The sequence below is a fragment of the Pocillopora damicornis genome, chromosome 3, assembly GCF_964200805.1.
Source record: "Pocillopora damicornis chromosome 3, jaPocDami1.2, whole genome shotgun sequence".
Lineage (NCBI taxonomy): Eukaryota > Metazoa > Cnidaria > Anthozoa > Scleractinia > Pocilloporidae > Pocillopora > Pocillopora damicornis.
This window is the reverse complement of record NC_142672.1, coordinates 3,645,202-3,662,492: the sequence shown is the minus strand read 5'-3', so window position 1 is coordinate 3,662,492 and position 17,291 is coordinate 3,645,202. Positions and strand designations below refer to the sequence as shown.

The 17,291-nt window shown below is 36.9% G+C and overlaps 1 protein-coding gene across 2 annotated transcripts in view; it reads left to right on the top strand.

Moving 5' to 3' along the window:
* Positions 1-17,291, top strand: part of LOC113683687 (ankyrin repeat and SAM domain-containing protein 6) — a 22,827-nt gene that overhangs the window by 478 nt on the left and 5,058 nt on the right. Inside the window, exons 1-14 of one of the 2 annotated variants that reach the window (XM_027200960.2) lie at positions 1-703; positions 6,302-6,346; positions 6,685-6,744; positions 8,248-8,392; positions 9,398-9,495; positions 10,594-10,659; positions 11,570-11,663; positions 11,831-11,858; positions 12,382-12,583; positions 13,113-13,174; positions 13,554-13,703; positions 15,497-15,574; positions 16,420-16,559; positions 16,888-17,159. The exon at positions 1-703 is cut by the window's left edge and continues 429 nt beyond it. In XM_027200960.2, the coding sequence (XP_027056761.2) occupies positions 1-703; positions 6,302-6,346; positions 6,685-6,744; positions 8,248-8,392; positions 9,398-9,495; positions 10,594-10,659; positions 11,570-11,663; positions 11,831-11,858; positions 12,382-12,583; positions 13,113-13,174; positions 13,554-13,703; positions 15,497-15,574; positions 16,420-16,559; positions 16,888-17,159 (2,143 nt within the window). The remainder of the gene's footprint in view (positions 704-6,301; positions 6,347-6,684; positions 6,745-8,247; positions 8,393-9,397; positions 9,496-10,593; positions 10,660-11,569; positions 11,664-11,830; positions 11,859-12,381; positions 12,584-13,112; positions 13,175-13,553; positions 13,704-15,496; positions 15,575-16,419; positions 16,560-16,887; positions 17,160-17,291) is intronic. The other variant, XM_027200961.2, reaches the window with a different exon arrangement.

Sequence of the window (17,291 nt, the reverse complement as noted above, 5' to 3'; positions counted from 1 at the left end):
CCCCAGATCAACAGACTCTTGTTAAGCGCAGAACAGGGGAACTTAGGAGTAGTTTCAGCACTTTTGGAGAAAAGTATTCACGTTGATTCGGCTGACGATGAAGGAGTAAATGCGCTTCACACCGCTTCGGCGAACGGGGATGAAAAAGTTGTGCGTTTGTTGTTGTCACGAGGCGCAAGTTTGGAAGCGAGAACTATTTATGGTTGGACGGCTCTCATGCTAGCCGCTTATTACGGACATTACATGGTCTGTTGGATTTTAATTCAAAACAAATCGGACTTATATGCTAGAAATGAGCTAGGTTCGACGGCTTTGGACTGTGCTGTTCGAAGTGGTCACGTACAAATCGCTGGTTTGTTGATCGAAGCAGGCCAGGTGAATGGGCAGGTTGAGGGACCTCAGCTATGTCTTGATACACCTCTGATGAACGCAGCTCAACACGGTCATGAGGCGTGTCTAAAATTGCTTCTTGAAAAGGGGGCAAACGCAAATTGTAGACAAGAAACAACAGGTTGGACGGCGCTGATGTTGGCTGCTTTGAATGGACACATGACCGCAGCAGAAATCTTGGTGGAATTCGGCGCAAACCCAAATGCGGTCAATGATCTCGACCAAACTGCTCTTGAAATCGCTGCACTTCGCCAAAAGACCGAAGTACAAGGATACTTGGACGAAATCACTTCCAAGAGACCGCAAATTAAAGGTAAAACTCTTTTAAGTGTTTTAATGTGTTTAATTTTGATTCAGAACAACATGCGTTGTGATTTGGTGAGTAGGCATTGTGTCAAAACAAAACCCGGCGTAAAAGCGTAACGAGTGGGAAATAAATAAAATAACAACTCAATCAAATGGTTCAGTGAGCTTATTCATGTGCCAGACAATGCCATATTGCCCAGTAGTGAGGGAATTTGTAGACGTATTTGCGTGGAATTCTCTGCTGTTGACGTGCGAGTTCACTGCATCATTAGAATCGTAATGCAATGTTTGATATTATGCAATGATGAAAATCAATTCAGTATTGATTGTCGGTATTTCTGCATGAATGTCCGCAAATAACAGAAAACAATGTCTTTTTAGCCAGACTGTATACGATTTACGTTATGTGAGCATTCTTCGAGTGATCTATATTTGTTTTGGCCATTTTCCCCGGCACTGAGGCAAATATAGACCACTGCCAATTATGCAGAAGGTGCACTTATTATCTCCTGGTGGGCTAATATGGGTTTAAGCATTAAACTTTCATAACTTCGGTTTTTTTTCTGGTTGTTCAAGATCACAGTAACTGGAGATGGGTAGCAGTTGTCTTAAGACTCTGAGAATGGTCAAGATTTGGTGAAAATGCGATAGAGATTTATTTATTTTAAGACTTTGCTTTGTTTCAAGAGTGATCAAATTAAAATATTTGTACTCCACTTTTAAATCTGATATAATGCGATGTAACTCATGTGGCACAGGTTAATGTATGTCCAATGGGGTTCACGTGCTGGTTGCATGTCGAATGGTACAGAATAAACTCTAGATGAATCACCAATGCATTTATATCTAACCAACATTTTTTGGGGAACAGCTCTAAAGGGAACAAAAAAAATTACCTTAAATGGAAGAAACTCTGACTTAGCTATTCTGAGAGTTGGAGAGCTGCTTCAGGTAATGAAGTATTATTTATTTCTGGCTGTGCTTGGATGTGAGTTTATTGCATTAAAATATTTGTGATTCCAGGGTTATGAATTAATTTGTTAAAACTTTTGTATCAACATAGTAGTATGAAATTTTGCCAGATGTACCAAAGGTCAATATAAAAATGTGAAAAATGGGTAGTATGTACAAAGTAGACCCAAGGTATTTTGTCCATAATCGGAAGTGTTACAAAGTTCAGTCTATAGGCAACTGACAATTTACATCTATAAGAGGGGGAGTTTTCTTCAATCATCTTGTGCGTTTGGATCTGTTTAGTGAGAAAAACTGTTTATTTTGACTGAATAGTTATTAGCTCAGCAGAATGCATCGTTCCTTTCCGTTTCCATTTGAAAATATGTCAGCGGCCAATTGTGAGAACTTATTTGTCTAATCCTCTCCTTCCTCTTTCAGCTTTTGAGGTTTACCACATCCTTAAAAGTTCTCGCTTGTCTCTTGTTTCTTAAGAGAAAGTAACTATTATCTTTTCTGTATAAAATCTGGCGAATCCAACAAATTGATTGTTATTTTTCTTCTCTCCAACTTCAAGTTTGAAAATTGTTTATAGCCTTAGTCACTAAACAGGTTAAGATGTGTAATTTATTCAATATAAAGTTAACTAAAGATTTATCTATACAACAACAATTTTTCAAGTCAGAGATGTTTGTCATTTAACTTTATGGCTTCTAAAATCATGGAGGCCTTCCAGATCATCTTAAAGGAAAGTCTGTGCTTGGCAGCATATCAAGCAATTGTTTTCCTTTGAAGTGCCCATTAGGCACATAAATGCGCAAAACACACGAAAGGTGAAGTTGTGTGCAAGAGGAGAAAGTAAGTTGAATGAAATGGATGTGTATGCTTTTACAGAGACATTTTGTGAAATTTTGCTAGTGCTTAAACTGTTTCACTCCCTTGATAGTAAGTGAAGCAGGAAATGATATTGTTTGCAAGTAATTTTGAAGATGAACTTAGCAGCATTACATTATAGTCACATTATATGTGCAATATAATTCCAGCTGCTAATAGTTTTGACTCAGTGAAAATTCTTAGAGTGAGGTGTTTTGAACAAAATGTGTGACCATTTGGGCAAGCTGGCTCGAGAATCGCACTCAAATTGTGCGAATCAGCAGGCATTGAACTTAGATACTGCTTGTGTGCACTTAAATGAAAATCTTCTGGAGTTTGGTGAAGTGTTTAATAAGTTTACTTGCCTGAACAATAAGAAACAGACTTTTGAGAAGTTGAAGTTTCACAAACATAGATTCTTAGGATTTCCAGTTGCAAGACAATTGTTAGGATTAGGGTAATGTCTTTTGTTATCTGATCTTTCTAGTAAGGAATGTTGGCAGTAGAATTACTGCACATGTGTGGCTTAGTCATCATTTATTTTGATTGACAGGATGCTTGCTAAACAAAATGTTATCAAAATATTGTTTTCTGTGCACTCTTGGCAAAATGTCAGCAATCAAGTATGAGCAGGTTTTCCTTCTTTCTCATTCTTCGGAGGATTTGGTTCACCTTGAAAGCTTTTGATACTTGTTTCTTGCTTTTGAAGAGGAAGTAACAAGTTTCTGTGCCATTGTTCATATAGGTTTTGTATGGCTCGTGTAATGAACTCCATCAGAACAACCATATCAGCAAGGTTCACCCGAGCAAGCATAATTACAACAGGATGTAAAATGCCTTATGATAAGTAAAATTTCCCAGCACGCAAAATATATTATCGCAATACATTATGTGGACTCACTTGTCCAAAGGGCAGATTATGCTCTCAAATGGATAAATTTCCATCCAGCAGAAATGTACTGCACCATCCACTTGATAGAGATTTATTCATTGGATAGCTGTATCCACCCTTTGAAAAAACCAGAGGTGCGCTGTTTTGTCTGTGGGTCCAAGAGTCCAGAAATAAATACATTGCACGTGAAACTTTTCATCAGGCAATCTTGTGACACTATGGATTGTTAAAAGATAAGTGAAATTTCCAAGGTAAAAGGTAACTCTGGAAGTAATTGGGGTAGTTGAATCTCAAAGGAGTGGTTTTTGAAAGATTTGGTGTTTGAAAAAGTTTTAGAAATTTGAGACAGGGAGATGCTCTTTACCATCAGGTTAACCTCAGTTTGTCTTTTGCAAAACTTTATCTGATGCTCTTTTCAATATTAAAGTAAAATAACAGAAGGTATCATATTTTAATTTAATGGCTAATGCAACACATTATCTGAAGCTCTTTCCATTATGGAAATTTTGTGGTCAAAGCATGGAATGTACTTGGATATACTTGTATCTATAAGTTAGTAGTGTTTGTGACCAGAGGGTCGAATCAAACCCTAGGGACTTAAAACAATCCATTAACCCTTTCACTGACAACCATAATCTCATCATTATTATTATTGTTGTTAATTCTCCTCACCATCTACCAAACAATCATTGTGATGTTTGTTCTGAGAACTTGGTATTGGATCAACTAATTATCCCCTAATTGATATTTGTCTAATTTCTCATCACTTGTTTGCTTGATACTCTGTTGACATTATAAGGAGAAATTCTGGCTTGGTCACAAGGGTTAAGCGTTGAGTTAAGCTGTTAAGAACCAGAGAGATTCAAGCATTTTTATATTTATACAACATGAACAAGGTTATTAAAAAAACCTTCAATAACTCCCCAAGTGTTTTTTGTGGCAAAACATCCTGGGTCTTGAATTTCAATCACTGAAACATCTCATGAAATCTCCTAGTTTCAGTTGCACTTGGTTATCTTTGTTATCTGTCTGGGTGTAGAATAGGACTTTGAGTGAAGAAAGATAAGAAACAGAAGAGTACAGAGGTGAGAGTAAAAAAAAAAAAAAAAAAAAAAGGCCTGACTGTTGGTGCAAAAAATTAAAGAATTGTGCTACAGGAATGGCTTGAAAACTCTCAGTTATGGATAAGGGCTCATGGCTTGAGCAATCTTTGTTCTGCCATTGTGTGTGTCAGCTGCTTTTAAGTTTTATAAAAAGGCTTGGAATTGAAATTACCTATAAGTGGAAGGGAACTAAGGTCTTTCAAGGGCAACTGTTACGTAGTTTCCCACAAATTGTGGTTTGGCTGAGTCTTTTGAGATGCTACAGGACACCTCTGTGCTTCTATTGGTGGCCAACATTTCCAGATTTCAGAGTGTTTAAACAACTTGGCATGTGGTTACCCATAGTAAGAAATAGAAGCAGAAAAATAAAACCCTGTGTTTTTACATGAGAGTATTTTCTTTTAATTTATTAATAGGATTGAAAACTTAACAGATTACCTCCCAAACTAAAAACTGCATGAGAGATGTTGGTTTTCCAAATTGATCTCTCCATCAGAAAAATAGAACGAAAATGTGGTATTTCTCTTTATTCTCATCACTTATCTGGTTGATATTGTATTGATATTGTAAGGAGAAACTCTGTCTCAGTTACTCATGAGAGTTAAAGAGTTAAATCAAATCAGACAAATATCAGGGCTTTGGTTTGATAAATGTGCACAGAATTGTGATACATTTTGTGTCAAATACAGTGAGATTGTTTGGGAATTGATGTGTGGGCTGTGATTCTCATCAGCAGTTACTCTTTGGTAATCACTTGTAATGGATATGAGGTGGGAGATGCAGTGGTATAAATCCTTGACTGGCATCTAATTTCTCCTTACAATATCACCCCTGAATCAAACATTAAGTTTGCAAGAATGAAGCAAATGATCACCAACTCAAGAAAATTTCGATTGTTGATGAAATTCTCCTTTTTGGTACCTTACCAAATGTATAGAGAACAGTATGGAGAATATTCATCCAGGGAAAGAGGTACAGGTGCCAGACCTGGCTGGGTCATTATGTTATGTTCTTGGGCCTTACACTTTAATTACTTCGTAGCTAGAGCCTCTCTCTACCCAGGAGTAGAACTGGGTACTGGTGAATGTTCAGGGGAGCTTGATGAAATAATGGGGGGTAGGTAACTGGGGATGAACTAGCACCCATGGGGGGGGGGGAAGAAACATAGCAATACTCCTAGTCACTTTAAGCTGCAGAAACATCGTATTAAACTGCAGCTGAATGGGTCACTTGGCGATTGTGCAAAGTACAAATTGAAACCATTAAACTCCCAACATCCAATTGTTAATTCTTCCCTCTAGCTGCTACATTTCCTTGTAAATTTGTTACAATTGAGTCAGACTGAGATAACAAATTCTACCTGATAATGTTGAGTATTCTCATTAAAAGAAGTTACACGTCAATCACTTCTGTCTGGAGTTTAAGGGTGAACCTAGCTTTTTTCTTTCAGCACCTGTATACCTATCACTCTCATCTTTATTTATTTGCAGTTGAAGTATATGATATTCACAAATTCACAGTTGTTCAGTCATCACTTCACATGTTTATTATGAACCAACATAATGACCAGCTCCCAGTTAGCCTGGTAGCTCAGTTGGTAGAGCACTGCACTGGTATTGCAGAGGTCATGGGTTTAACTCCTCTACAGGCCTGAATTTTTTTCAGGCTTTATTTTCATTGCTGCTTATTATAAGCACTGTTCACTACTGTGAACATCCCTCTCATCTTTACTTGCACACCCATTTAAGGAAGTAATCTCAGTCCATTTTTCTGGTTACTGTTTCAGGTCAAAAGTTTGTGAAACCAAGTATTATTGAAGCAGCCAGGAATGGTATGTACATTCTCATCTTTGTGCCCCTTAATTTTTTTTTTCTGTAGGCTCCTTGTGATCTATTCCTGTAACCAGATTCATTGTTCAGATGATATTTTGGTCAGTTTTGCAATGCCCAGTGGAAATGAACTTTATATACAAACCTCTTAATGGGGTGGATAAACAAGATTTAATACAAAGCATTCTAGATAATGTAACACTAATTTTTTTCACCCCTGTAAATAGGTTAAGAATTATTGCTATAAATAAAATGACAGATACCCTGAATATCTAGTTCTTCTTTTTGTTATCATCTAAACTCCCTGAAATCTTTGTTTTTCTTTTCTTTCTTTACTCAGGTAATTTTGCATCTGTCAGAGATTTATTGGAGGAAGGCGAAGTTGATGTAAATGCAACAGGTGAGTATACTCCAGTGCTCTATGCTTTAACCCCTTTGAGAATTTCTTCTCCCTGTTGTACTTAAAACAAGCAAGAACATTTTATTCACTGGATGTATTTTCATTTGCCCCCAGTTCAAATTAGTGGCTGTGCCCTGAAAGTAGCCAACTGTTTTGCTTCTTCTAATTGGAATCTGTAACTAATTTATTGTTTTCTGGAATCGATTTCTTTCACGCTGTGATATATTGTCCTGTAAAGCCTTACATGGGAGCGGTCTATGTATCAATGAGATTATGGACGTGAGATTTCCTTCCTGTGGTAGTTGATAAGGATGAAGCTTATTTTTGTAAATAAATGATCTATCACGCAAAGAAATTGTGGGTAAATAATCTCATTGAGTAAGTTTAAATCTCCTAGTCATTTAAAACTTACCATTAATACAAACCGCAGGATTTGCGGTGGTATTTGTTCACAGCTGCAAATTGACAGGCAACTCACATTAGTCACAGTTTATCATGGATTATATGTTAAGCTGAATTAAGCATGTATTTTGATTGGTTCATACTTAAGATCTCATGGAGGACAGGCACCATCATCACTAACAAATTTTGCTGTGTTATCTTATGAAACAAATAGATTCTATGTTGCCGTGGGTCTGTGCAGTAATAGATCACATCAGAACAATATTGACACACTGCTGTGCCTTGTGTGCCACATTTTTTTCCGTACCACATTTTCGTATCATCTCTGATCAGCTACCATGTAGGTGCAAGGCAACATGGAATCTATTTATTGAATAGATAGCCGATCTGACAAAAATAATTGTGACGGAATGCTGGCAGCTAACTACCATATGTAAAAATCTTCTAGCATTCTATTGTATTGCTGCAATCTGATGGGCTAAGCCACTACCTGCTATCTTGTTTTGTTACTGTATGGGTTTTTGTATCAAAGATGGCCCATGCTCTATGAGAACTGTTTGGACGTGCATTTTTAAGAAGAATTTACAGTATGGGGATGAACAAAACATATGGTAAAAATTCTGCTGCATGAGAAAAATCCAACTTGAAAAGTTCAATCATGCAATTGTGTTGTTTTTAACAACAAGTATTTGTTTTCTTGAGGAAACCATTTCCAAGCCCATTGTGATGAGGTTTAGATTTCAAATCACAGCCACAAATGAACTATTTAAAATGGAAGCCAGCTGAGAATAGCCATCTGAGGATAGCCAGCTGAGAATAGCCAGCCGAAGGAAAGCCGCTTAATTTGAGGTTCTTTGATTCGAATAAAAATAGTTTAAAATTTTCACATGCTTCATGATAAAACTTTGAATTCAAAATGCAGAGCTATCATTGCCAGGTTCAGTCATGAAAAATTTACAAATTCACGGCATTTTCATGAGATTATGATGATCCAAGTTCTTGTTTGGCTCAAGCTAACTATTTCTGTGTTTCCTTCTAATGATATGCATCTGGTTTTATGAAGCTTAGTAAATGTCCTGTCTCTTGTGGCTCATATTTCAGATGATGATGGTGCCACTCCCCTGATGTATGCTGCAATGGGTGGACACTTTCCATCTGTTCAGTTACTGATACAAAATGGGGCTGATATTGACAAGCAAGACAAGGCTAGTGGATGGACGGCATTGATGCAAGCAACTTACTATGGGTGAGTCAAACTATTTTTTAGCATCTGAAGGTGATTGGCCAATCAGAATCCTTACAAATGGACTCTGAACTGAGTTAAAGTAGTATTAGTGACATGGTTTGGGAGACCTAATTGTTTATCTTTGTAAGGTTTTAGCAATTTTGATTGATTACATGTCCACAGAAACCTGCTGTTTTTCAAAGAGTGGCTTTGATACTTTGAAATGGTTTTGGTGTTAATGGTAAAAAAGAAATGATCAAGCAGTTGTTTAGTAAAACCATAAAATAGATTGTCTTCAGCTAAACCCTTTTAAACCCTAAGCATGACAAGCATCTAATTTCCCCCTAATAGTAATACTGTGGAGTCTTTCATTAAGAACATGTGAAAAAAAGGAAATAATCGCCAACCTAAGAAGCTTTGATTGTTAAACAAATTCTCCTTGTCATTACCAAATGAAATATATGAAGAAGAGTATGGAGAATTGAGATGTTGATGTTGAGATGTTGATGTTGATGTTAAGGTGTAAAAGGTTATAAGTAATTTTGCTTTTAATTATCTTAATGTTGATGTTTCTGTCAAGTGTTGAGAAGGCTCATGGTCAGCTCCTGAGGAACATTTACGTCAAACCACCCACTTGTAGAGAAATATTGAAGTCCACTGATTGTCTAAAACCATCATGGCTTTCAGAAAACATTGTTCAAGAGACTAGAGTAACCAACCTAAAAGTGTTTGCTGCCAACTAGCCTGCGAGCAAGCTGTGGGAAGGTTTGGGATGAGTTGGGTAGAGGTTTATTGAGAGTCAGGCTCTGACATTTTCAGAGTTAGACCTTTTGCAGAGCTCTTGTCGGCTGGTGTAGCTTAAGGATTCATAATTTCCCACAGATGAAGGAACCCATTTGCTCACTTTTTTTTAACTGTTCTTGCCAGTACAGATCACCTCTTGAAAATAAAAATTCATGTCAATTGTTTTGTAACTATATAATTATGGCACTTGCTTATTCAGAAGGCATTTTTGTTACTTTTTAGGCATAAAGCTGTTGCTAAGCTATTGATTGATGCTGGAGCCAATGTGAATATTCAGGAGAAAAATGGTTGCACTGCTTTTGACATGGCTACTGTCATAGGTGAGTGTGATAAACTGTGTGAGTCTGTGCATGGGAGAAGAAACTGGCCATCATAAGTTTGCCAGTAGCGTTAAGTGGCAAGCTATCTATGTTCATGTAGGCAGACCAGCAATGACATCTGTCAAGAATATGGGTAGGTGAGGTCTCTTGGTGGCAGTGGACCAATTTTACTGGTTCAGGTTTAGGTTTGGTTCAGGTTTAGGTTCTGTTCTGGTTCTGTTTCCTGAACCCAAAGGCAACAAGGAGTATGAAGCAACAATGAGGAAGGTAGCACAGCCATGTGGTTAGGGCACCGAACTTGTAATCTGGTGGTGCCAACTGGATTTGTTCTTGGTTGCCCTGAGTTTAACTCTTTGGCTGCACTGTGCAAATAGCCAGCTGGTCTGCCTCCTGCCTTTTGAGATTTTCAAGCACTTTTGTTTGTTTGAAATACTTGTTTCTCTCTCCTTCGTATTATGAAGTGTTTATAGGCTTGCAATAAGTGCTATAAATTGTAAATTTGATTTAATTTAATCTAATTGAGTATTGCTGCTCCCTCTGAATGAGACATTAACTCTGAACATCCCAGCATCAGGATGCAAATTATTTAATATCTTAATTCTGTTTCCTATGGTATTTACACCAAGAATGAAAGAATATAGTGATGATTGATTGAGGGGTGATATTGTTGGAAAAAATTAGATGCTTATCACTGTTATGGGTTAAAGGACAAATTGAGGGTGTCCCGGGGTGCTCACTGACCAATGTTCATTTTGTTACTGAATGAAAGACTGAGGTTCTGTGAGAATGAAGTTTATCACTAAAGTTTTGAGCACAGCACACTTATCCTGGCCAGGGCTTGACCTGAGAACTCTTTCTTGGAAATGCAGAGGTATCAAAAAATAGGCAAATTAACATATTCCCCTCTTAAAAAGCCTGCTAACAAGATACTAGTGTCTGTGTTTAATATGTAGAGTAACCATAGTGATAGATAGGCTAGAGAAAACATGGACTGCAATACTCACATGTAGGCAGTTTGCTCAGTCCAGAATTTATCTTCAAGCGGCATGTTTCAATTCTGATATTATTCTGATTGAAATGATGATATTTATCTTTCAGGTGATACAGAAATCTTGCGTCTGTTAGCTTCTGTGAGCATGCATGTTCCTGCTACCCCAAAACGTTGTAAGTTACTTTAAGTAATCCTTATTAACAATATTATTATTAATTGTTATTGCCAGAAGTAATGAATACAGTTCAGTTGTATCTTCTTCGATGTTTTGAGTTTGAGTGAAACACAATGGAAGCCTTGTGGATGTGGCTAAGGGTTATCCTGGTGTTCCTGTGATCCCTCATGAATGAACCCCTCTGTCAAGATACAAAAAGCAAAACTCTAGAACAACCTTATCAAAATGGTGATACACATGGTTTCAATCTATAATCTCTAAGAAAAAATAAAACTTGTTACATTTTCTTTGAGAGAGGTGATATTAACAATATGTTTTCTCCATTAAGAAGTAATCTTCAAGTCTACTCTTCAAGGATAGTGTATAATTATCATATGATTATTTAATTTTTTTGATTTTGGATTAAATGTGTTGTTTGTAGCAAGTAGTTTATAAGGTTGGCATCTCTGGCAGTATGGTTGCTGCAATTGGTAGAATAGGGATTTAGGCCATGATACTTTTTATTAATTTAGCATGTTCATGGTTATAACACACCATGAAACCTCATTTCTTCTCCTTCTCCATCTAATTAACGCTTTAACTCTCAGATCAAATTTGTGATTCTCCGTACAGTCGACCATACAATTCTTATAATGTTCAAAGAATTTAGTATTGGATCCACTAATTATCCTTAAATTGATCTTCTTCTTTACTCTCATCACTTAATATCCGGTTGATATTAAATTGATATGGTTAGGAGAAATTCTGTCTTGGTCACTCATGGGAGTTAAAGGGTTAAAGGAGAGAAGAAATTCTTGCCAAATGCCAAATAAATCAAGTGCTGCTGCTCCACAGCCTCATTCAGTATTTAATCTGCAGCTGAATCAAAGTTACCTTTTGTTAACTTCTTGCAAATATTTTTGTACCAGATTACAGCTCATCAAATTTGTATGGGAGGAAAGGGAAGGGTGAAGGAAAGGGGCCTGTCTGTGAAATGAACAAAGACATGGCTAATGTGGACAGGTGAGATAACTGATAAGGATTTTTGATTGTTCCTAGCAGAATCATGTAAGAAATAAGAATGTGGGTTAAATTAAACATTTAATCATGCAGTCCTGTCTCAATTATTTTTGGATAGAAAAGAAAAACATTACTCTCTTTTAACAGAACAATATTTTTTCTTCTTTCAGTGACTTCATTACAGACACTGGAAGGAAGGTATTAATCAGTCACTATAGATAAAAGTTAGGGTAATTTGGGGTCTAGATCTCAAATGGGATCTGACAAGTTAAACTAACCAACTAGCAATTAAACTAACCACTATACAATTTTTCATTCATTAACTAAGTTGCCTTTTCTTGTCAGTAAAGGGCTATTGTGTTTATATGATAAACAAAATAATACATAGTTACTTGTAGAAATGGAATTTCTCTTCTTGTGTTCAACTTGATATCCATTCAACCGTGGCACCAACCTGTGAGCTATTGAGTTGGACACTCAAAGTGAAATTCGATATCTATGCACGCCCATGTATTATTCTCTATTTATTAAATGGGTTGTTTTAGGAGGTGTGGTTTTAGAGAGAGGCTGTTAAACGTACATTGACTTTACTTGCTGGTTATATAATTCAGTCACTTACCCTGCCTTTGTCCTTGACACATGTCAGACAGTAGAAGGTCACACTGCTAGGCACTCTTCGAAGGTAAGTGTCCTAGCTTAAAAAAAGATTTTCTTTCCCTAGAACTGGTGGTCTAAAATGTCAAGTAGATTTCGGCACCTGAACATCAAGCGCACTCTTAAAGTGTCATCATCAGGCAGCAAGCTGCGCATATCACCAGCATCAAATAGTATGGAGAGCCTGTTTGATAGTGACTCTGGTCAGGGGTCCTCATTCAGTCATGTTAGTGATAGTTCTGCAATTACATTGAAGTCACTGGATTCAGGTTAGTGCAGCAGCAATGTTCTTATTGCTTTTTATTCACCTCTCTGACTTGTAACTTTACTATCAGTTATTCTTGCTGCCACATGACCTTAAATTCAAAGTCAACTGGGAATAATAGTATTCTCAGAGGATATATTTTGCCATGTATATTGACTGGTCTGTTTGGTGTTATTGTGGCTCAATTCACTGAAATGAAAATCAAGACATTAGTGCTTCTAACTGTCGTTGCTAATTGTTTTCGAAAGCTTTGTATTTAGAAAAATTAGGCTGAATTTTGCACAATCACTTTACTCACTTTGCACACCAGTGATGCTAAGCTGGTGATTCATTTGGTGATTTTAAACCATGTGTCAGATACAGATGATACTACACATGGATCATGATGATGAGTCAAAATCTCTGCTCTTGGTATACCAAGCGGCTGTAATCAATTACTTTATCCTGCAGATCAAATCTCCTGGTGTGTCGCTGGCTTTAAGTCATATTTTCATTCTAATTTTCATTTTTTCTTATTTTGTTTTATTTATTAGTTATTACAGAATCTGGGCTAAAAGGCACGACACAGCTTAATTTGAAAAGACCTCCCACACTGGTGAGATCTGATATAAGTTATTTACTCTGTGTTTGAGTAAGAAATTGTGAAAAAGCCTTTTGACTGTCAGTTGCCAATGGTTGAACCAGGTTACCCGACTGCAAGGTGGTAAAGTGAACATAACAACTGGTAGCTTAGAATTCTCCATCAAAGTGTGCCATATTCATCTAATTAAATGTTGCTCTCAAATAAACACCCCCTCGATTAAAAGCCACCAATTGAAGAAAAATTTCAAACAGAAACTGCACCCAGTTGGATGAGGGCTGACTAAAAATTTGATAAGGGTTTTATGAATTCCCTGTTACCACTCACCTGAGTTGAGATGATTAATGTTTTCAAGGATTATTGTCAGTGAAAGATGTACATAACTGTTTTGCAGGCACTTGTGTCTCACAGCAACAAACTGCCAGATGACGTCATTGGTCCTGTTTTGCCTCCAATTCTTCCTTCCCCCTCGTTTGAATTGCCTAGAATACAACGGCAGCAGCACAGTAACAGTTTGGATGATCCATCTTTACCTGAAAGGCCTGTAAGTGCATTTTATTTAAAGTTTTTATTCTGCTTTTATTTCAAAATCTGAAGATAGTAAAAGTATTTTGACATTGCAAGTTGATGTGTCCTTAAAATTCAATTGTGCTTATAAGTGCTATATTACCATGAAGCACAGTGATTGTGTATTTTTACTGACATGTGGCAATAAGAATTTCTCTTTACACAACAGGACTACTATGTTGAAAATGTTATAAAACAACTTAATTGTTCTTGTATCAGCCTTGCATTCATGAAATTATGATGCACTTGTTAGAAGTAACTACGGGTTGCTCCTGTGCTTTCCAAACCTTGCAGTTTCTCTATATTTTCATGAACACACACTACTGCATCAGATGTTTGTTACAGCATAATCATTACATAAAATTTTAATTTTTTTTAATCATTTCTTGTTATTTTATATACAGCTATATATTAGATAGGTGAAACATTTGTAGTTTTCAACTGTGCTCAAGCATGCAGTACAGGAAAAACATATCAAATTTATCAACATTTTACTGAAAATTAAAAGATAGTTTAATCCAGTAATTGATTGGAAAAAAAATGATGAGGAGACTAAGGAAACATACTGAAAAGTTTGAATTTTGATAATATGCATGCATGATTAAAATAACTTGTAATTCTGAATGAGAAATGAATCTATTAAGTAAGGTAATTTACAGCTAGCAATTAAATTAAATGAAGTAATTTCTTGCACTTGGAGAGGTATGGTGGCCTGGTGTTGAGTGCTTGGACTCTGAAGGAAATTGTGGGTTTGAACCTTGATTGGGCCATTGTGTTGTGCTTTGGCAAGACGGTTTTTTGTGAAAGTGCTTCTCTCCACCTAGGAGTATAAATGAGTACCAGAAAACTGTCAGGAGAACTTGAAAAATGTTGTGTGGTAGCCCTGAATGGACTGACATCCAGGCTGGGGGGGGGGGGGGGGGGGAGAAATGCTCTAAGTCGCATTATGCTACTAAAATCTGTATAATAAGGTCCAGCTGGATGAAACCGGAATCCTCTATCTTGTAAGTGGAAAAGGTACAGTAGGATGGATCCTGTGGCTTGTATGTAAAACAGACCTGTAAAGTTTTGCTGCATGGACCTGGCTTGTAGGTGGATAAGATCCAGTGGGATGGACCCTTTGGCTCCCCAAAGAATAAGGTTCAGTAAGAGGGACCCTTTGGCTTGTATGTAGATAAGGTCTTGGAGGATGGACTCTTTGGCTTCTAAGTGGATAAGGTTCAGCAGGAGGGACCCTTTGGCTTGTATGTAGATAAGGTCCAGTAAGATGGACCCTGTGGCTCATAAGTGGATAAGATGGACATCCTGGCTTCTAAGTAGATATGGTGTAGCAAGACAGACCCTCTGGCTTGTAAGAAGATAAGGTCTAGTAGGATGGACCCTCTGGCTGGCAAGTAGATAAGGTTCAGCATGACAGACTCTCTAGCTTTTAAGAAGTGAAGATCATGTATGATGGGCCCTCTTGCTTGGAAATGAACAAGGTCTAATTGGGTAGACCCTCTGGCTTTTTGTAGATAGGTCCAGTAAGATAGACCCTCTGGCTCATAAATAGATAAGGTCTGGTAGGGTAGACCTTACAGCTTATAAACGGATAAGGTCCACTCAGATTTCTTGTGTTCACTCAGCCATCCCTGACTATATAATAAATGAGAGAACTAAATGCATTTTATCAATAGATAATTTATTACAGCTTACAAAAAATTGCTATCATGAATTTAAAGACTAATATTCTCAGCAATCATGTTAAATGTCACTATCTTTTTCATTCAGGTACCCAGTCTTTGTATTAATGGTGAATGTATTCCAGACGCCCATGAAAAGTATTTTGAAGATGATCTGGATAACATTGTAATCTTTTTAATGATTCATTTATTCATAAATTTTAAATTGTTTTACTTTAATCTAGTTCTAAAATTTTATGCACTCAGACCTCTTTATTCGCAAATGTTATTGTTATAAGTTTGACTGTAGCTTATTTTGTTAAAGAAAATTTATCTAAAATTTATCTAATACAAATTTCAAGATAACATTTCCTTTTCAACCTTGTGACCGTTGATAAAATGTTACTCTTAATATCAGTCTTCAATTACAATTTCACCTTCAATGTTTTTTTAATATATAGGGAAAGAGAAAATTGTAGATTAACTTTTAAGTAAGAATATTGTTATAGACCAGTAGATAATAAGTAATAGCTCTTTGAGACTGGGGAAAAACCATTTAATTGTACCATTTAGCCTGCTGAGGAGTTTTGAATAATTGCCTATGTTGCATCCAGAAATTGTCAGGGGGGTGTCACAAGAGGGATACTCTCCAAAAAATTCATGGTGTTGAAGTATGATGGGTTGTCAGTAATAAAGGTCTGGGCCGGGTTGTCCAAAGCTGGGTTAAGATTACCAAGGGTTAATTTGAAATTTGATTTCAGATCTGAAAGCTTGGAGAGCAAATTCAGTTTATTTCTTTTTTTAGTACAATTTGATAATTGAATGCTCTAAAAACGATGGGTTAAGTTATTCCAAAAATGGCTTTTGAACAGAGAAATATAGAAACCTGGATTAAAATTTAACCCTGGGTTAGCACTAATTGGCCTTTGAACAACTGGGCCCTGGTGTTTAGCCTAAGAAAAAATAATCCCCCCCCCTGGCTCTGGAAAATGAATTATTGTTTCTAGTAGCACTTCTTTCTTGTTTTTTCAGAGTAGTGTCAGTGCATATCCAGCTTACAGGTCACTTATGTCTCCAACATTGGCAAAAAGTAAGAACTTTACTGGAAGTCCAGAATCCTCATATTCCACAGCAAGCTTCTACTCATCAATGTCCAACAACTCAGGATCAAGGTTAGCTAAAGCTTTAAATATCTCAAAGGTGGCTTCATTAAAAAGGTTTCATTCCAACTTGAGAGAATGAGGCTGCATTTATTGTTATCAAAAAATTGAGACCTGTAAATGGAATTCAGTATTGCTGGGTCTCTCTTCTTTCTTTCCCCAAAGGGTACCCTAGTGATGGGGGAAGATGAAGGAAAAATAGATTCTTTGATCTGGGTTGAGAGGATCCACAATTAAGAGTGAGAGTATTAGACCCACTCTTGAGGCCTGCCTTCTCTGCCCTGATTTTACAGTGTTTCATTTTCAAGGAAAGCACACCATTTGAATTTTTTTCTTACAGGACATTAAAGGCGTGTAGTCCTGCCATTGATTTGTCGTTTAACCCCATGTCTGCCATGTCATCATCACTTTGGCACAAGGCAGGGAGAGGAACTGCAGCCAGTCCAACCCCAACAGTCATGACAGTCAGATCAGCCCCAGTGGAGGGAACATCTTTATGTAAAGAATTAAGTTATTCTTCTCTACAAGGCCACGCTGATGATACAAGCAGATCATTTTCATCTTATTCAAGAGATCATTACCCTTATAGACATACATTCAACCATAGTGAAGGTACCTTATTCTTAAGAAGTACCATAAAGATTTTGATTTCATTGTTTTGATTATTTTGTATTTTTATTATGTTTGGGATCTGCGGAGATCTCTGAGATATTTGTATATCTTTTGATGCAATCTGTTCCATAC